At 40.0% G+C, this 21445-nt stretch overlaps 2 protein-coding genes across 2 annotated transcripts; one reads left to right on the top strand and one right to left on the bottom strand.

Moving 5' to 3' along the window:
- The first annotated feature begins 78 nt into the window (after positions 1–78).
- On the top strand, positions 79–6226 carry LOC124059931 (transmembrane protease serine 2-like). Its single transcript, XM_046390386.1, has 13 exons — positions 79–531; positions 774–921; positions 1315–1407; positions 1523–1636; positions 2049–2172; positions 2281–2391; positions 2493–2536; positions 3138–3300; positions 3380–3552; positions 3979–4080; positions 4280–4422; positions 5101–5253; positions 5841–6226. The coding sequence occupies exons 1-13, from the start codon at positions 517–519 to the stop codon at positions 5856–5858; spliced, it is 1401 nt and encodes a 466-aa protein (XP_046246342.1). The 5' UTR covers positions 79–516; the 3' UTR covers positions 5859–6226.
- A 70-nt stretch (positions 6227–6296) lies between these two features.
- On the bottom strand, positions 6297–19651 carry bace2 (beta-secretase 2). Its single transcript, XM_046390360.1, has 9 exons — positions 19060–19651; positions 13887–13975; positions 13392–13608; positions 11333–11464; positions 10677–10811; positions 10233–10334; positions 9623–9772; positions 9373–9541; positions 6297–8128 (listed from the first exon to the last, which is right to left on the bottom strand). The coding sequence occupies exons 1-9, from the start codon at positions 19351–19353 to the stop codon at positions 7887–7889; spliced, it is 1530 nt and encodes a 509-aa protein (XP_046246316.1). The 5' UTR covers positions 19354–19651; the 3' UTR covers positions 6297–7886.
- Positions 19652–21445: the final 1794 nt, after the last annotated feature.

Below are 21445 nucleotides of genomic sequence, written 5' to 3'. Positions count from 1 at the left end.
CATCAGAGTTGAAACTTAACTGACTACTAATTCCTAACATTTACAGATCTAAGTGTGCTCTCTGCATTTTCTGTCAATCATTGACACGAGTACTGAAACTTGATGTGTTTTTCTGCATACAGTTCAGGTAGTGAAGTATCTCTCATTGTAACAGTGCTCACTCACCTCTGTGACAGTTCAGCTGATAACACCTGCAGGATGTTTATACAAGGCAACAGTCCCTTTTATCCTCGCTTTGTTCGCAGGAGGGAAACTTGATGCAGGTGAAGTGTGAGGAGTGGCCTCTCAGGTAATCATGCAAACTCTTTATTTCATGGCTGGCGTGAGGATGCAGAGAGCAGAGCGGGATAAATGTGAGAGGAGATGTTAGAGAGCCGAAGAGAGCTGTGAAAAATCACTCCTCTACTTTCAAATACTCTGGACTGTGGACTTTGTTGTACTGACCAGCTTATTTACATGGAAGACTGATGTTTGAATTATTTCAGGAAGACAGATTCTAACATACTGTTAAACAAAATGACCACCAATCCGGTAAGTTGGCATTTATGATAATGATTCTTCATATCAGCTTAAAGAACGTCTCAAAATAGAAGTATAAATAGAATAAATCCTGTTCATGCTGTAATAATACCAGAATTGGCACTCATTTTGCTTTTACAATTACATTTTTAGCATTTTTCTGAAACTTTACAACGAATAGTTTTTAAATTGCCTTCATTACAATAAACCAGAGTGTGAAAGCTTTCCTCTCATCACCTGTGCTTTACTGACAGTATCTGGACTCAGGTCCTTGTTACATCAATGAGGGTGTCATGTGGAAACTTCCCGTACCCAGCCAATCAGATGTGAAGCCTCAGTATGTTCATCATCTGGCTCCAAAACCCCCGCCTGAGATCAGCCCCTCCATTCCCAGACCCAAAGGTACTCCCGCGTCCTTTTTGCTCAATCAGCAGCTCATACTGCCGGTTTGAATCTGAGAAAACGGGAACTTTGTGCAGGCTTTGAGTGTTGATTAATTGCAAGTGAAATATATCTATGATGATTTATATTTTCATGTTTAGTGTAGCAACCTTCACTTTGTAATTCAGTCAAAATACAAAATTAGAATACACTCATCTCTAAATACCGTGAAACCTGTTAACTTCATTTTGATTTCCATATTAGGCACAGCTATTCTAAAAAAGACTCTAATGGAGTCTACTAATTTTAATGTCAGTCTCATACAGCAGTCAGTCATAGAGATGCATTCATATTGTCAATATGCACAAGTCTTTATAGAATAAAATCAGATGTTTTCTATATTCATGCCGTCAGATGTAAAACAGAGGTGTGTTAAGTTCACTGTGGCCGCTGTGATCTCCCTGCTGCTCCTCCTGCTGCTGGCTGGAATCCTCCTCGCTTATTACTGTGAGTGCGGCCGCCCACTGTAATTAACCTCATGCTATAACAACCTTTAAGTGAATTCAACCACACACACACACACAGTCTGAAGCCTTTTCCTCTGTCTCACTTTATGTCCCAGTTTCCTCGTCCTGTGTGCACGGGATGCAGTGTGGTGATGGGAGCTGTGTGTGGGAGTCCCAGTGGTGTGACGGAGTGACCGACTGTCCTGCAGGCCAGGACGAAGCCAACTGTGGTAAACAGCCTCATCCGGGGGCCAAAGTGCAGGATTAAACACACCTAAAATCTGTTCACTCCACTTTAAAGCTAATAGGAAGAGCTTGATATAGTTCTTTTATTTATTTATTTTTTTAACTAAGATCACATTAAAGTTATACGCTTGTATTTGTGGAGTTTTAATTGTTTTTCCGTTTAATCATTGAACGCTATTGTAGTTCTGCATGATTTAAAGTGCAGCCCATTATTGATGTTAATAGTAACAATATGAATGATGTCAGAAAATTACAAATTAAATCTTGGTATCTCAAGATTGTTTTCACTTGCTTTTAAAGCTTTAAACTCACAGAGAACATTGCTGTTAATTGTCACTCCGGATGCCCTCTTGACAAAATGTCAAGTCACTGTTTGTGTTTGCTGCTTGTGCTCAGTGAGGCTGCTTGGTTCCACTTTCCTGCTCCAGATCTACTCACAAAAAAACTGGAGGACTGTTTGTTCTCACGGCTGGAGCGAGCAGCAGGGGAGAGCGAGCTGCCAACATATTGGATACAGCAAGTAATATGCTGCTGGGTTTCACTGGGTGTTGAAACTCGCTGAATGTTTCCTTTGTGAAGGATTTTTGTGCTTAAATGACGATGTGTTCTCCATGATGTGGTTTGACAGGGGCACATATTTTAAATCAGGCCAGCAGAAGACTGACCCTGTTGATGGATTCTTAATAGTAAAGTCGGATTTCAACCCTGAGGTATCCATACTGCAGCAGCTTGTCCACAGGTCAGTGAACTGGTTGAGATGAACCAGTATTCACTTGTCAAAATCCCATCGTTATGAATCTAATTCAACCTCAAATGTCTGTTTTTTTTATCCATCTGCAGCAACACCTGTCCTAACAACAGTGCAGTGACACTGAGTTGTACTGGTATGTTATCACACATCCTAAAACTTTTGAAATACTACATGGGCAATATGATAACAGACTGACAGTATTCAGGCTTTCATTGTTTATTTTTATTTATTTATCTATTTGTATTCTCTCTTCTCCAGTTTTGAGGTTATAATTATTTGACATAAGGGGGCTGGTGGATATTTGTTGTACATTTGTGTTGATATTGTTCAGCAGTTGAAGGTTCCTGATTTTGATATTGTTAGATACCTGAGAGAGATGCTGCCGTGTTTTTCTAGTGTTTTTGAGCTCCTAGATGTGTGTGTTTTTGTGTCCCTGAGAAATTAAAGGCACAAAATCAAAAAAAAAAAAAGCTTGAAGCTTTTGTAAAGCTTGATTCATTGTTGTATTCCTGAAATGATTCCATCCATCCATTATTAATAACTTCAATAAAAAAGAGCAAAGAAGAACAAAACAAGAACAAAACAAGTAAGACTGTTTTGTTGTTCAGATAGTTAGAACACTTGTACACTTGCCCGCATGACAAGACTGCAGGTCGTATAGAAGTTTGACCGCCTGCTTGCTACAGCTCTGTGGCAGTGAAATGCATTGTTTCTAACAGCTTTTTTGTCCTCAGACTGTGGGAGAGGGGTGAACTCCAGCAGGGCCTCTGGGGGCCAGCTGGCCACTTTAGGGGCCTGGCCCTGGCAGGTCAGCCTGCAGGTTGCGGGCTCCCACCGCTGCGGAGGAGCCATCATCTCTCCCTACTGGACAGTCACTGCAGCACACTGTGTGGCCAGGTGAGGCCTTTTCATCATCTCTCTTGTCAAAGGGGTGATCCAGCTTGAATCTACTATCTGCTGTTTGTGTCCCCTGCAGGGCCTCCAGTCCTGGAGACTGGGCAGTGTATGCTGGGATAGTGGGTCCACTGGGCACTCTGTTTACCCCTGCTTACTCTGTGAGTCGCATCGTAGCCCATGAAGGCTACAACAGTCTCACTCGCAGGAATGACATAGCCCTGATGAGGCTCTCCAAACCTCTGGACTTCACAGGTACTGAAGGTTGCAGTACAGTGCAATTTCATCTCAACTTAACACATTTTTCTAGCATACAGAGAGGTGATTTTGCTACTTCGCCTTCCTGGACCAAGTAATGGAAATACCTGTCATTTTAACCTCATTTTAAAATGATTATACACCTGAATTGACACATCTAAAACAGTTTAATCAAAAACTGATCATTATAGCTTCCATGAAAGGAGGATTTGTTGCATGAAGCCTTGTATTAAAGTGCATTCTTTTTAGCCAGGTGGACCTAACAAACTGCCAAATTCATGTGTCTTGTCCTTTGCGCCATCTGTATCCAGACAACTCAGAGGCTGAACACTGAACACAATGACATTTTTTATTGGTCATAAAGAATCATTTTTTCCTTTTGCAGGCTTAAAATAAGCAACAAACATTTTTTTTCTTTTGTAGCCTCCAGTAACATCGGACCCGTGTGCCTCCCAAATGTTGGTCTAAACATCAGTGAACAGCAGAAGGCCTGGATAACACAGTTTAATCGCACATTACTTGGAGGTGAGACACATTGGTTACAGTTATTGTGCGTAAATATCAAAAATCAGAAACGCATTTAGTTTTGAAGTATTTAAACAACGAAGCATTATTGTTCACCGCTGTCTACTACAGAGTGCACCACCAGATGGCACTCACTGGCTTTAACTAAAAGCCTATACTTGAATGACATGAATTATCTCAATGTCATGTTGTATGACAGACTCCAGCTCTCCGTACCTGATGGAGGTTCAGGTCTCCCTCATAGATACTGCAGACTGCAACAGCTCCATCTCTTACAATGGCAGGATATCACAGGACATGATATGTACCAGAGAGACAGAGGCAGGAGGAAACATGTGTAGTGTAAGGGAAACCAGTGACACACACACTCACACACACACACACACACACACAGCATTTTCTCAGAAAGGTGTGAAAATGAAGTTTAAATACTCGAACCAACACAAATTCAATTTTTAAATAAAACTGAGTTAATACATTAAATGAAAGATATGTTCAAGCATTAGTTGCAAATACTGTACATTCTTTTGATACTGACGAAGAGCAATGTACTCAAAGACACCAGTGTTCACATAAGCAGCAACAAACACTCTTTATAATGATTTATAATTTCTTTTGCGAGTCAGTTTTTCTTGCAGCAAAAAACAAATAGTTTCTGTTCCTGAAAGAATTAAAAGCATTTCCATGCGCTTATGTAACATTCTCTGAGGCAAAGTCAAACAAGAGCTGCACTGTGCTCTGCACATGGTCACAACTTAAAATAAAACAGCTCCACTTTGTGACTTTTGAGAATGAATGTAAAGTTAGAATGGCGAGGTGGTAGCTGACCACGACATCTATTCAGTGCTTTTAATGTATATTGACAGGCCATTTGGTGTTTAAATTACACCAAAAGAGACACTGAGTTCATTATAAAACCCTTGAGATTAAATGGAGCAAATCTTGGTAAGTGTTATACGTATCCTCCTGAGTGTGTAACTCATAAAAATTCACTCAGTTTTGTACTGAACTCTTCCTCAGATTGACAGCGGCAGCCCTCTGGTGTCCCTGAAGGATGGATTATGGTGGCTCATAGGGGACAATATTTGGGGGGAACACTGCACTGAGCGAAACAAACCTGGTGTTTATGGCAACGTCACCCACTTTCTGGACTGGATCTACCACCAAATGAGGGTAAAAACTAATGAAAGATTAGACATGAAAAGAAAATGAGGATTTTCATGTATTGCATGAGTGGATAATTTGTAGCATTTGATTTAATCTGCTTGAAGGGCCAGATGTAATGAGGTTTATCTGTCTGGTGCTGTAAGCTTGACTCATGTCGGATGTACAGCAATAACACCTACACAGCATTTACAATGTAGTGTGTCCTCAAAAGTCAAGCAAACCACAATGATTGTTTTCATTTTTGTTTGTCGAAAGAGGATTTTGTCTTGTTGCTGAAACAATTCATTATTTCGTTGAAAAATCATCAGTGGCCATTTTCATAATTGGTTAATCATGCAAGCTAAGTTAAATTATTACTTTGGATTTTGACATTTCATTTGACATGTGAATTTGTTATTATTTAACTTTAATTGGTCAGAAACATTTTTAAAAATCAAGTTGCACTTCTAGTATTAGTTATCATTAAAAAGTAATTAGCAGTTGTTAGTTTTACACTGAAGTGAGAGAGTTGCTTGGCAGTGATGACAGTATTTATCATTAGCTTCGACTGTTCCTTATGTTTCAGTGTTCATGTTTGATTTTTCTGTTTACAGAAACATCAAGATGACTGATGACAGGACAGGAAAGATGAACTGTCTCACATGTTGTTTACACTTTATTTTTTTAGTGTGCATTTTTATAAAAATGTCTCAACATCTGCATCACTCCCGAAATTAATTCCTACATGTTACTGTTCTGTCGTCTTCATTATTCACATTATGTACCGTTGTCTGATGTAGACAATGATTTTGCTTAAATTCATGTAAAAAGCTCCAGTCGACAGTGTTTTCATATTTGTCATATTTCCTCCTGGGAACACTCTTCTCTTGTATATTTATGTGAAATATTAAAGTTTTTAAGTCTTTATATATATGACTGGTCTTACTCATTTGAATGAATAGTGATATTTGAAGCAGTAAATGGAGGTACCACACATCAACACAAGATGTCACTCATAAACCACATCGAGCTTGTTCCCACTGTTTTCCAAAGGATGTTTTGTTCCTCTGAAAGCTTTCACAAAAAGAAATATTTATTAATTTAAAACAATTTACATCTCTGATTTGGTCACAACTTCTTTTGTTTACAGCACAAGTACAGTTTTGGCACAGAAAAATACACCTATAAATAAGTGAACATTCAAAGATTGAAGCATACCTTCAATTTGACGATTTAAAATGTCCGTATATGCTGACATATTGGTGCAGCTGAACTCATATCACAAATTTTTACATGGGAAGCTGTCACTGGTGTAAAGAGACCATTGTTTGTATTGCTATCAGGTCAGCCAGCCTTGCTAGAACGACAACTGGTCCACTTAAACCAAGGAAAAACATGTTTCCATAATGTGTCATGTCATTTTCAAACATCCTTTGGCTTCTCATGTGGCGTTTGTATAAAGTGTGCAGTATGAATACGTACCATTCAACACGTAGGGTCTAAAAGCAAAGATTTACAATAATACTGCAATCACATTCAAAGAGATTTAAACAGAACTTTGGACTCATGAAGAATTTGTATAATTACATTAATACAACAAATTGCACATCAGATTGATATTGATCTTAGAATTATGTTACACATTTGATTGAGTGAAACAAAGTGCAATTCAGCAGAGTAAGTCTCAAGCTGCTGATACTGTATTTCAATTTGTATTAGTAGTGAGCTGAGGCTTAAAGGCACTACAGGCACTGTAAACATGTAGTAACCTCAAGTTCTAGTCTTCCTATTTAACAGTGATTGTTTGAGCAGCTTTTCCCCCTTCAATTCAACACAAACACGTATATATTTCCCTCCACAGAAGACTGGAGGTCAACTTAGAAAATACAAGAAAGCACTAGAAACATTCCTTCACCAAATGCAGTTAAAGTAGGTCTTTAAAAAACATCTCTTGGAAGCAGATCGTCAACAGCAAAGGCACATTTAAGGGGCTGTAGTATGCCCTGAGAAATGAATACAGAGTTTGCATGGAAATTAATTAAAAAAAAATTTGTTCATTGTTCGGGAATGCACTAACGGTTGCTGAGCATGTGCTGTTTATGTCCTTTCCTGCCTCTCCGTGACTGTAAGGAAGAAATTCCACCGTTGGATATTTCCATAATGTTATACATCATTGCTGGCGTGATGTTTGGTGTATGTCGGCAATTATTTTGTGACAAAGTGTTTGGTTCACCCTCCCGTTTTTGTGAGTGATGTTCTACATTTCCCAGAATACCTTTTGACAGCCCACAGAACAAGAAGCAAAAGCATATGCCTTGACAGCATAAAAATCATTCCAGTTGAAATATCTTTCTCGGTGTCACAGTGTCTACATATGACCAATTATCAGTCAGAAGATTCACCACCGAACAAGACATTGGAACCACAAACACATCAGCAACAGCTGTTTTTAAGAAGTGCTTTTAGGGTGGATTTTCAGAGGAAGTTGATCTGTCTGTGTCTATCTTTGTGCGGCAACCTGCTGCGTTCAGTCTAGAGTCAGTCAGACATTCAGAGCCGAGTGTCACTGTCCGGTGCAGACCGAGCCTCACCCCTTTCTCCGCCGCTGTGGATGGGCTGATGGGCCTGTTCACAATGTCCGCCCGTCCATTTCCTCTCAGTCACTTGATACGGTGCCGGACCAGCGAGGACTCGTCTGTTATCTCTCCTGAGCGGTCTCTGCGTCGGCAGGGCAGGACCAGCAGGAGCAACAGGATGATGAGGACCAGGGCGCAGACTGCCATCAGGGTGTAGGAGATCACCCACAGGATAGGCTCCTTCAGCATCCCGCCAGAGCAGTTGGCTGCCACGTCTGCTGCAGAGAAGGGCCCCGCGATCTCTGACAGAGTCACCCCACCGCTCACTGCAAAGAGACACAAGACAAGTAATTGCACACCTCAGTTGCATCTGAAGTAAAATACTGTACAAAGTGTCTGGTCATGTAAACATCAATGCACCAGCTCGGGAAAAAAAAGTGTTTTAAAAAAAACAAACACTAATTTAGTATTACTATTTTCAACCCTAAAGTGTTCAACCACTGCTCAAAAAGAGAGCAAGCCTATGAGGTTATGGGTGAGAAAATTTGGACTGGCAAGTTGAGTTGAGATTATTTCATGAGAAAAGTAGTTTATGTTTTGGTGATACTGAACAAATGCTTAGAAGTGGCATCTTCTTAACACAACAGTTGTCTTGTAGTTGGCAGTAACTGTGCAGCATCATTGTAGTAATTTGAGGCGATTTACTGTATTCATCAGCAACTCATTGGCAGTCGAGATTTTTTTTTTGTTTACCAACCAGCTGAGGAATTCAAGCTGGCAACCCTACTGTCACAAGCCTGCATATTTCACCCTCAGCCTACATCTGCTCTGAGTCTGTTTGCTTAATACAGAACAAAAGTGATCTTTGTACTTGATGAGAGTGGGAAGGCCAGCCCAAGCTCATATTTACACAGAAGTACAGGGAAGTACCGCTGTTTAAGGTTTAAATTTGGTGTTCAGGCCTCAATGAAAGGAAAGTTCTCAAAGTCTTGGTAAGTCATCCAAATAATGTGGAATGGTAGACTGCACTTTACAATTTGATTTTCAATAAATTATCAATTAATCTTCACAGATCGGTGGACAGATTTTTCTGTTGAAATTAAATGTCTTCAACTATCAACAGCAACATTTGATGTTTATTATTAAGTAGGGTCGGCAGGTTTTGGTTGTGTATTATCACTACTTCTTTCTTACTGCATGTTAACACTTGCTTACACTGATATTTGACATTGATTTGGAATCAATGACATGAAGAGTTCTGGTGATTTCAGTGTATTGGTTGGTGCCTGGCTATGAATAGAGCCCTGTTCATGCAAACTTCAAACAACTGCAGTAAATGATAAAACTCAGCGCTTCACATAAACACACACAATAAAAGACTTGCAACACACAAGCAACACACTTCAAAGCACATACAACATGTTATAAGGTCGAGAAATAATATGGATATGCGCTAAATAAGAAGAACTGAAGAACAGCACGAGCACTCATCAACTTACAATGTTTGACACATGATATTATACTTTCACTTACGTCACTGTGTAAGTGTTGGTAATAGTTTTAAACGTACCTGCACAGCTGCTGAGTGCAAAGCCCAGTCTTCGCTGTGCACGGTCGAACACCACATAGAAGCCTTCCATGACGGTGGCGCCGATCACCAGGCCATTAGCTGACGAAGACACTCCGAAACGGAAGCAGTCTAACGTGCCGTCGACATCTGTGATCGGCTGGATGTACAGCTGCAGGACGAAAAGGCAGAATGAGGACAACGCAGTGTTTGTGCGTCTTAGGCCGATCAAGAGTTGTGTTTATCCAGGTACCTGAGGCAGGATGGTGATGCGGAAGGACTGGCTGGTGTTCGTGGCCCTTAGGTAGATGGACAGCTTGGGGAAAAACCTCCAGGGGTTCTCTCCTTTCATCCAGCATGCAAGTTTGGTGCCATCCCAGAAGCCTGATGAAAATTCCTGGATCTGGACCAAAGAAAGAAAAAAAAAAGGAAAGACAGAAAGAAACAGACAAAGAGAGACAGAAGGAGACATGTTGGGTGAAAGACAAACAGACAGAAACAGAAGGTCAACACAGCAACAAAACAGGCTTTGCTGTTCTCTTTCATTCTCCCACTTGGGATTAATCTGCAAGGCTGTGGGTACATTAATTGAAAATGTTGCTTCCAGGTTCAAATTAACCTTGACTACTGTTTGTGTGCAGTTACACAAGGTGAAAATGTGTAAAGCAGAATCAGGGAGAAAAAAAAACAACAAAAAAAAAACCACAAAGCACATGCACACACATATTTTATAGCATAAAAACTCCTGATCCTTCTTCTCAAAGCTACTATGTCCTTGAACAGTGAGTGTGTGCTATCCTCCCCTGCATCTCTTTGCTCTGACAATGTGTTTCATCACTGTCTGTGGAGAGACAGCAACGTACCAGAGAGCTGCGTGTGATGGCTTCTACCACTGCATTGAAGACGTTGACAGGAAGACGCAGCAGTGTCGTTCCACTGTCAACTATAGCTTTATCCATGTTATACTGAAAGAGAGGGAGAAACAGTGAAGTGCAGTAGGATCTTCTCTTAGTTAAACATCCTCCTATGGAAGACCTTGAGCAAACAAAAACACAGAGTGACGAAGTTCTTTCACAAGCAGGAATAAAAACAGACTACGTTTTCTTTCAGTACTGCTACTCAGGTCGTGCTTCATTCTCACATTGCAATCTTGATACAATCAACCAAGGGAAGAATGAATGTTGTAAGACCAGTATAACTTCTCTGCTTTAAACTTAAAGATATCATTTACTGGTTTTTAATGGCCATCTCTGTTGTGTTTACCCATTTGAGATAAACAGGGAAGCAATGCAGGGTTTGAAATTTACCTCTCTGCAGTCCAGGTCCAGATTCTGGTCGCCAACCTCCAGCTTCAAAACCTCGACTTGGTAGTACCACTCCTCTACTATAGGGGTGTACCACACTGACCCCTGATACAGAGTTGGTTCAACTCCTCCCATGATCTGAGGAAGGAATATATATACTCATCACTGGGGTCAGCTATGACCACAACAACTCAGCAGAATTCAACAAGAGTCCAGCAAAGGTTCACCACTCCACATTTTAGCAGAGTGCCTAAACACACAGACAGGCACACACACACACACAAGCACCCTGCCATCCTATCCATCTGTTTGTATCAGTGGTTCACATGATGGAGATGCAGTGAGCCAGCCACTGAGTCCATTTGCATAACCATGACAGATCTGCTCTCAGCAGGATACCATCTTAGCTTAATTGGCTCCACTCTAACTAGACTGGACCTCCAAAAGAGAAACAACACTGACAAAGATGATACAAGCCATGTTTCTTAACTGCACTAAGCGATGTCTGACCAAATAGTGACAAATTCTATTGTGCTACAACCACCTCCCAGTCCAATGTGAAATAACTTGCGAGAAATCATTTTAAATATGAAAGTGTCTTCTTTGATATGCTCACTTGATCAAGCACCCCCCCCCAACAGCCCCTCCTGACTACTCACAAGACTGCCTCCCGCCGGGTCCGCTGTGCTGCTGGCCGACAGTCCAGCACCACACATCTGGAGGGAAAAGATGTCAGGAACTCCCAGCTGTTGCACCAAGGAGTTGAAGAAAGGCTCTACGGACGAGTCAGGCTAATTGAGAGACAGCAGATGTGTAATCATTAACTTGTGGAGCTTTCATACTGTATTTGCATTTTAAGCTTTTACTTTGTGTGCTCACCCAGACTGACTTAAAACAATTTTTTTTCTTTGCCATAGTTGAAAATCCATGAAATAAAGTTAAAAAAACAAAATACCTAAAGAATTGAGATTTGAAATGGACATTCAGAACTGAAAAACTAATTTTGTGATGATGAAAATACTGTGCATACCTTAAGACTACTTGGGATGACAAAGTCTAAGAAAATTTAGAACTTTAAAGGGCTTGGGGGAAAAACACTAGTTGATACTATAACTGAATTTGTTGAAGGACAGTAATATTATAAAGACCTTATTTTTCCACCATTAGGTAGCCATACATGTTTAAGCACATACATCATTATCTTGTGTCTGTGAAGCTGAGGTTTCACTACCAAAAACATGAAAGAAATAAAAAGTTAACTGCTGACAGACTGATAGATACTCATAGACTCACTTTTAAAATTACTTTTGTGACTACATGGCAACATAAAACAATTTTTTAACATTGTCTTAACACAGACAAAACTGAAAGCTGGTCACTGTGTAATCGTTTGCGTATACTGGTGTTAAGTAGGTATGAAACAGTCGATTCCCCCGTGACGAGGGGATGCTCTCGCTCCTGTCTTCTCAAACATCTATTCATGTCATTTCTGTGTTATCATATCACACATGACAAACAGGCCTCGGGCATACAGAGCAACACAAGTGAACACAAGTGGTCAGTATGGGCATATCTGCCCCTTAATCACCGGCTTTTGATCCAAAAGGTCGCTGTAGTCAGCACAGAATGAATGAATGTGTTGTGCTGCTTTACGCTGACATCACTCTGGTGCCATCAGCACCAAATTATCGCGTTAAATAAAACACACTGACACTGGGAGAAGCACCTTGGTTCTGGGATGTCCGTCATACTAAAGGTTCAGATTTGAAGAAGAACCAGATAATCATATGCAGTGTTTACAAATGAAATTAATGCCCCAATGTTCAATAACTAACCCACGACAAAACTAAGTTACTGAGGCAGCGCAATATGTCTGGTAATACTTTTCAGTTTTTTAACTCCACTGATATTCAGTGTTAAAAAAAAAAACCAAAGTAAATTCAAATGGGTATATTAAGAAAAGTCGCATTATGTAAAGCATCACACCCTTGGTTGATAAAAATAAAGCGTGAACACAAATTTCTGTTGTCATGTGAAGTGTCCGTGACTACAGTCAATATGACCTCAGTTTGCAAAGGTATTTAGTGCCGTAAAAGAGATGTGGAACAGTAGGAAGCTATGCAGTACTGATTGATTAACTTGATAAAACCAGATATTATCAAGTAACATATTTTTCCTTCTCAGTGTGCCTGACATCTTCCACATTGACTGTTCTTATTTGTCTGTTTCTTGCTTGTATCAAAATGTTTCATAAACTTCATATGAAAGTTGTACATTTACTGTAAATATGTTGCTTCTAGTTATTTGCAGCCAAGAAATGAGACCTCAAAAAACATCTGAAAATACACTGAAAAAAGGTTCACAAATAAATTATATGAACCCAAAACAATCAGAGCTTGCGATGAATGCATTTTTAAAATAATTTAATGTACAAAGAAAGCTGTGCAAGTAAAACAGTCCCCTTGATTTATTCATTGTTGAATTTGACTAATTACTGATCATAAACAACATAAAACATTCCGGAGTCAGTCGTGAGCAGTAATCAGATATCTCATCTGATATAGTTCTATAAATCAAACTATCATTTTATTTGCAGTCAGTCTACTGCACTGATATGCAACCCAGATACAAGTAAAATCACTGAGAGAGGATTTTTTCACTAATTGTGCAATCTAAGAATTAAAGGAAAGATTTCAAATTTATGAGCATCTCTCTCACCCGTGCCAGCATGGGATAGGCTAGTCCCAGGATTCCCTGCCAGTTAACCCCAGGAAGGAAGAAGCCGTCAGATGACAGGATGGCAGCTATGTTGATGACGATGGTCCCATTTGGGCCGTTGGGGATGGACACCCGGTCAATGCCCAGTTCACCTTCCCAGTTGCCTTGAGTGTACCGGACAGCCACAGTCCGGCCAACTGACTGGTAGGTACTGGAGCTAAATCCAGGGAAAGAAAAGACATGTGAAAAGAGACAAAGCTCTGCAGTAGGTAGATTAATACCTAAAAGATGAAGATGTACAATGGGAAGTTTTTATACTAAAAATATAATTACACAGTAAAGATTATGTAATTGATTCCTGATCATACAAATACTAAAACTATACATTCAGATATTAAACTCTGGGTGACGAGAAGCAGAAAAGATAACATCATATGTAAATATTTATTTAAGACGTCCTTAAGTTGGATTACACAAAAAGTTGCAGCAACTCACAGTGCAGTGTTGAAGTGGTGAGTAATGAATGGGTGTGAAGCTGCAGCCACAGCAAAGTTACTGCTGCCAGTATCCACCAGGATGTTCAGCTGGAAGAAAAAAGAAAAAAGTTTTTAACAGCCATTACACTTATCTGCTGCAAGCCAACCCCACCCTAAGCTACAGAGCTCCTGAGTCACAGGGCAAACAATGACAGCTGCAGAGCAATGTGTTGACTTAAGTTACTTAAGCTAAGCTCAAGACTTAAGTTACAATGAAACCAAGACATTTAAGTTTCTGTTTGTATTAAAAAAAATCAATTAGAGAGGAAAAAGACAGAAGAAAGAGTAAAAAATGTTGAGGAAGAACAACAAGAATAATAAAATTCCTTACAAAAAATAAAAAGATTAAAATTACAAAAAAATTCAACTGCAAATAGTGAAGAGAGAACACAAACTCAGACAAAACTGGTAGAGGTCACTTTCTTGGTCACTGTTTTGTTGCAGAAATTATATATTCATGCAGAGCAGTTATCATACTTTTTTATTTACTATAAGCCAAAGTGAAGAGTACAGCAGTAATATAATAACAAACATTGCAAAAACTGCAGGACACCACGTAAAACACAGAATGCAGTCATTTGCAAATCCTTCTCAACTTGTGATCAATTGAATGAGGTCCAAAGACAAGATAATTCAGTATTCAAATTGATAAACTTTGTTTTTTGTAAATACAAACCTATTCTCAATTAGATGCTTTCAATGTTTCAAACAAGCTGGGACAGGAACAAAAAATGACAAGGCTGAAAACACCTGTTTGGAACATTCCACAGGTAAACAGGTTAACTGGCAACAGGGGATAGTGACAGGAATAGGTATGAAAGGGGCATCCTCAAATGGATTAGTTGTTCTTATGCAAGGATGGGGGCGAGGTTCACCACTTCATCAAAAACTGTGTGGGAAAATTGTCCAACAGTTTAAGAACAATGTTTCTCAAGGTACAAATGCAAGGACTGAAGAAATCGCTGCTTGCAGAGGGTGAGGCCGAAAACCAACCTTGAATGCCTGTTACCTTGAATCCCTCAGGGGGCACTGCATTAAAAACCAACATGATTGTATAAAGGATATCATTACTTGGCTTTGGGAACACCTCGGAAAACAACAACAACATCAACAACATCCTGCAAACTTCTCTGGGCTGATTGGAGCTCATCAGATTCTGACCCTGCTTATTTCACCAAGACAATGCTAAACCAAAGTCCTGCACATGTTAAAAGAGCATGGCTCCGCAGTAAAAGAATGTGGGTAGTCTCCCATTGAAAATATGTGGATTTATGAAGCACAAAATATGAAAACTGAGACCCAAGACATGGGGCAAGTGTGTGTATATTTACAAAAAACAATTAAGCTTATCAGCTTGAATATTAAATGTCTCATCTTTGTACAGTATTTAATTATTGAATAATAGGCAGAAAAGAGTTCGTACATCATAGTGTGTATTTACATTTTACACTGTGTCCCAACTGTTTTGGCATCAGGGCGGTGCCAGTGTGCAAACATGATTTTGGGATTGGGGATAAGCTGAAATTCTTTATTAACTTGAATCTGATAGAAAAAAAAATGACTGATTTCTGGAGATTTCAGTTTCACAAACCGGTGTAAAGACCTTTACCACTGAGCAAAAATTACTATGCACCACTGATATAATTGCTCTCTAAAGTGCAATCTAAGAGTCAAATGTGACAGCCTCAGGCTACTGACATGACCATGTGACCCATCCAGCCATCCTGGAATGTGTCATGTGCACAGTGGTGGCCATCTGACAGCAGTTGAGATAATGTTGTCTTCCAGGCACCAAGTCAACGAGCAGGAACTAATTAGCCAACAGACTTCTGTCACCTCCACTAATGAGAAGGGGCCACATTAACGCTCAGAAGCAAGCACGTCTCACCATGACGGGGTCATAAACCTAATGCCCCACTGCCACCTGATGACTCGACGACAAAGAGTTCTATACAGTGGCTTTTCAATGATGTCACATGACACAGTCTATGAAAATAAGTGGTCAGTGGCTGTGTTCAGCTGAACAGGCACAAACAGTCTATCATCACATCTCTATGGCTGCCATTGTTCTAGACAAACCAGTGCAGCAGGAAATAGTTCATCTGAAATGTTAAGGTGATTTAAAGGCAAACCAGATTTTCCACCAATTACAACAAGCAGGAATCCACTTCCTCAAGATAATCATACTGCAACCGCATAAAACTAGAGCCCTTTCATCACGTACATGAAGTCATTAAAACAACTGAAAACAAAAACTGTGATCATTAATCAGCCAGTAACCAATCAGTTCTGTCGGGCACAGGAAGCCCCAGTTGGCTTGTCCGTGAGAATGAGGCTTATCAGTTCCTCCTCATTGGACAGGCCCTGGTCCCATCACTGTTACTGTGCCATCTAAAACCCACTGCTGCCTTGGTGATGGCATCAGTCCAGTCACACAAGGTCTGAACCGACCAAACAGGCTAGACTGAAAAACACTGTAACTCTGTGGTGAAGGAGGGGGAGAAGGGGCATTTCTTCCCTAGATTTTCTAGTCACACTATCCTCCCTTAGCTTGGCTGCTGAGCCTCAGGCAAATCTCGTCCTCTTGCTGCTACAGCAGACTGTAGTCGCCTGCAGTTGAGCGTTCACTGCCTAATTGGCAGTGGCTCCACTGTGGCAACGTGCATCTGCTACCTGTTTGTACCAATTAGCAGATGTGAGGCTCTCTAGCCGACACCTCAGCCTGGCTGTGCCATATGCTAACAGATGCTGCAATTAGTGGCTCATTTGAATAGTGCCTCATTTAACACCACGGCCCTGTAATCACATCATCATTTAGTTGGAATAATATTGAGATAACTCAATAGTATTTAGTTACAGGACATTTTGGCACTGCTGAACCAATCTGAAGTGCACTGAATTCTGCTGGCATGACTGATATGAAGGTTTCAGTGTAACTATGCACAGTGTACAGAAGTGTAACGACCAGAATATCAGAGAAAGAATATCACAAGGTGGAATGAAAGCAAAATTTTTTCAAAAACATGTTGTTTATCTCCGTTTGAGCTTCTTCAATCTCTGTGGACAGCAAGTCACCTGACACTGGTCCCCGAGAGACCTCTTTTCCACAGCTGTCATTTTGACATCAAAAGCACAGGGCAGCAATAATGACTGCAGTCCATGTAGTAAATCTGGTTTCAGACTCCTGGCATTGCGCATACTGGCACACTGGAATATTTCACTGGGACCCTGACTGGAACTGAGCCATTGTTAGTGTTATAATGTACATCTAAGCTTTTCTTGCTGTGACGAATCAAAATTTATGCTGTGACTATGGATCTATTAGAAATCAACCAACAAGATGGCCTTGACACTGCATTAAAGGTGATCACCAGGTGTCTTACATATACAGTATAGTGTTGTGTGACTCAGTCTACACTTGCTCCCTGTGCAGCTCGAGGAAGTTCCACAGGAATAACATGAGCACTGTTAACAACTAAAAGAAACAGGTAGCAGCCAAAATACTTTGTAAGCTGTGTGTTTAAGCTTATGTTATTATTTTAGAAAACTAAACCAAAAATAGTATTGTTTGTATTCCATACTACAATGTGTTTCTAAAGCTGTTGTTCTCCAACTTTTTCACATTAAGGACCCCTAAAACTGACAAATTAGATCACAGGGCCCCATTTGATAAGATTTAGTCCCAATTTTACCTGTAGATGTTCTATTCCAGAAAGTGTATAAAACTCAGAATTGCCATACATTATGTCAATGTGTTACTTTCAGATGGAATTGCAGTGAAAATGAACTATTCCACTTCTTGCTGGGGACCCACTGAAATCCCCTACATGACCAACGGAGGTCCGCCGACCTCACTTTGAGAACTACTTGTTTAGAGTAATGAAATATTAAACATTTCTTTTAATAAATCATAGTCTGAACAAACATTAAGTTTGGGAAACTTCATCCTTTCAGTTTCACCAAAACAGCAGGTATAAAGCATACAACTTTGGACAGGTTGTAATGCTGTGTGGGAACTGTACTCTGCCCAGTGCTGCAACATTATCCTCTCAGAGGTTGACCCAGAGCAGTAACATGGCAGGCAGCACTGATAGGCCTCAGTGAGCCTAAGAAACTGAGCTGTGCCACCCAAGAGTCTTAAAAGCTCTGATCTGTTTAACTTGAGAGGCTGTGGAACAACAGGTCAAGTCACTAATGAGATAATTCACCTTTAAACACATCTACTTACACAATGGCAAAACTTAGCCTTGAATCTACAACACCCTAAAGCAACATGTATTTTTAACAGAGATAGGGGAATCCCTCTTCCATCTTTTCCGGGACCATTTAGTTCGCCTTAATCATTAATATAATCTTGCACTTTCCATAACGAGCACTATAAAATGATGACAACAAATTACACAGGCATATTTCCATGCAACCAAAAGAAAATAAGCAGCAAATATGCCGCACTAGTGCTGTTTTTATGCAACTCAGGGGCTGCTCTTTGCTCCCTTGGAGTCTTATAATCCCCATCAGCTGCCTGGTAAGAAACACTGGTCCTCACAGGCAGCATCATGTGAGTGCATGTGAGCGGCGGGGAGGGGGGGGTCTGGTCTACCTACAGACCTCAAGGCTGTAAAGATTTGAGCCAGCCACTGCACCCCACAGCCATGAAAGTATCCTGCCATGATGGTCTCAGGCAGGCTTGGAAATAAAAAGCAGATTTTATTTTATTAGGATAGTGCTAGTAAAATATGCCAGGCTCACATCATCCCATGAACCAAGTCGTTTCTTTCTCTTTTTGTGTCATATCAAACACTAGCCTAGTCAAGTACAACATTCAAATGTCAAACCTTGCACAGAGAGATAGTGGAGGGATGAAACAAACACACACTCAGCCCCGTTCAATGGATGACATAGTGGACGGACTCGGCCCCTGTTCACACACAGCCGGCACATAAGACCCTGCAGTCATCAATCTAGACTGAAATTAACACATGACCCCGTGTAAATCCGATGACTAAAATGAGAATAAAACGGATTAAGGTTCATTTTACTTGAGACAATTAAAAGCAAAAAAAACCAAAAAGAGCCTAATGCGTTTTAAACCCACAACACGTATGCACACAGTGACAGTAACACTACATTACCTTTTGACCAGGAGTACCAATTGACATTTCTATGTAGTAGCCTCTCCCAGAGTCCCCTTGCAGGTTATTCACCATGTCCAGAAAGTTCACTGTACCGGTTGGATCAGAGGCCAAAGACAGGCCGTTTCCATCAGACGTTAAGACGACTCGCCGAAGAGGTGTCAAATCCACATCCGAGGACAAATTGAACTTCCCTGTGTATATTCTCAACGGGATAGAAAAGTAACAATTGGACACGACGAAGTATGAACTTAATGCTAATGCCCATATCGAAACTGAAGTAGTGCACGCCATGGTGGTGTTAGTTTCTATAGTGACAGAAGAGCAAGTGAGAATCCAGCTCCAGGTTCAAAGTTTGCTACCTAAGTTTTCAGTTTAGCCATCACTGAAACGTCTGTGCCGCAGTAACCGCCATTATGGAAACGCTGCCTCTTCACCGTCTAAAGGAGCTAAACATTCTGACATGGTAACACAGTTTCACTAAAACTAAAGACTGTTTGTCTGCGGTCGATGCGACGCTACTTGAACAAGTTGTTTCGCCTCCATCCACTTCTCCAACATTATCAAGTTGGTCTAAATGGAAAACGTGTCTTCTTGTTATTCAGACTTTCAAAATAAAGGACGAGTAAACGCTTATGGATTATGTAACGCGTAAACCGTTGTCATTTCACGTAGACATACGAGCTATGTACAACTTTATAGGAAGCCGGAAAATCACTAAATGTAGACCTACAACCTCAACCAGGAAAATATGTGACTATACCTCGACTAACAGGTTCACTTTCTTCAAATCTTTTCAAAATTCTTTTATTTTGAAGGCTGAGTGCGAAACAGTTGGTCTTATTTTTAATAGCTTGTCACTTCTATTGAAAACTTCCTGGATGCCTGATGGGATTTCAACGACTTCCAACAGCGTGGACTGGTGTGAAGCAACACCTCGGGGTCTGTGCTCAGTTTGCCCAGTAGTCTGACAAAAATTCAACATTGTTCTACAGTGTTTGTTTCACGCATTTACAGTGCAAATTCAGTTTTCTATACTTCAGCCGTAGGCTTTTGTTTCCTGGTTCAGTCACAGGAAAGGAGACTCTCGTTCTTAAATCACACTTAATCTTACGGTCAGCTAAAGTTATGAAATCTATTAAACTCATCAGAACATTTTGGGTGGGAATCAAGCTGATAGCCCAACAAAATAAATAAACAAATAATATCTCACCTGTATAGTAAATCTTTTGTACAAGTGTTTTTTTTTTTTTTTTTTTTTTTTATTATTTTTGCTTCTGTGTGGAAATTAATACTTTTTAGCAGGATTTCTGTGCAGCAGCAATGAGATCCAAGTGAAAAAGACAAAGAAACATAAAACTTGTTTAAACAATGCTATCAAGACATTCATATGTCAAATGTATATTAATTTGTAAATGAATTCTATTATTGTTTTTATTGGTAATTGTTTCAATAAATTGTAGTTACTTTTTGAGTTAGGCCTACAGCTTCCAATCTCATTCAATGTATTTAATCTTTAATTTACAAAGCCCCGTTTATGTTTCAAAACCGTGAAATGAACAGACATTTTGAGTGGCTGTTGATTTCATGTGATAGCATGACATAAGGTTTTATTGAGTGACATGATACAAACGTCACAAGGTGTGCATTCGGAATCACATGTGGAGACTTTTATTCACAGCCCACTGGTTATAGTCAATCATTTCAAGAACTTGCAAAGGCCAGCCTGGAGCCATCATGCAACAGCAACAATACAGAGCTTGGTTATGTGTCACATGACAGCAGGCGAAGGGCTTCCTTTCTTGCAACTCTGTGTGGCCCCATCTCTGTGTCCCATAGCAGCACATCAAAAAGTAATAAAAGTTTGGATGTTATGGCAATTTAATTTGGTCTAACTAACATTTATGGGCTACCTGTATTTATTTATTTACTTGCAGTCACAACAGCAAAAACAAAACAGTTTTTTTTTTTAATTCCACTAGAGGGACAGTTAAACCAAAAAGGGAATTGCAGTTGTGTCAAATACAGAGTCAGCCAAAATAATGTATACACACATCAGGAAAAAAGGCTAATGCCATCTGTTGAGAAAACATCGTACAACAGTACACAGTGTTATCGTAATTTGATCAAACTTCGAAAGAGGTATCTATATGTATAGAAATACTTACACAAATTAAATATTTAAGCATGTTTTTCTTTTCCTGAAGTGTGTATACATTATTTTGGCTGACTCTGTATTCAGTGTTTTATACTGATTAACAACTTAAGCCCGTTGTTACAGTATTTAGAGTTTGTATTATGAATAATGTCATCTATACTGTCATCTACACTGCCAACTATACAGTACAGTCTCTTTGATTGTATGGCACACACATAAGCTTGTGAA

The sequence above is a fragment of the Scatophagus argus genome, chromosome 5 (assembly GCF_020382885.2).
Source record: "Scatophagus argus isolate fScaArg1 chromosome 5, fScaArg1.pri, whole genome shotgun sequence".
Classification (NCBI taxonomy): Eukaryota; Metazoa; Chordata; class Actinopteri; family Scatophagidae; genus Scatophagus; species Scatophagus argus.
This window is presented reverse-complemented; position numbering and strand designations above follow the sequence as displayed.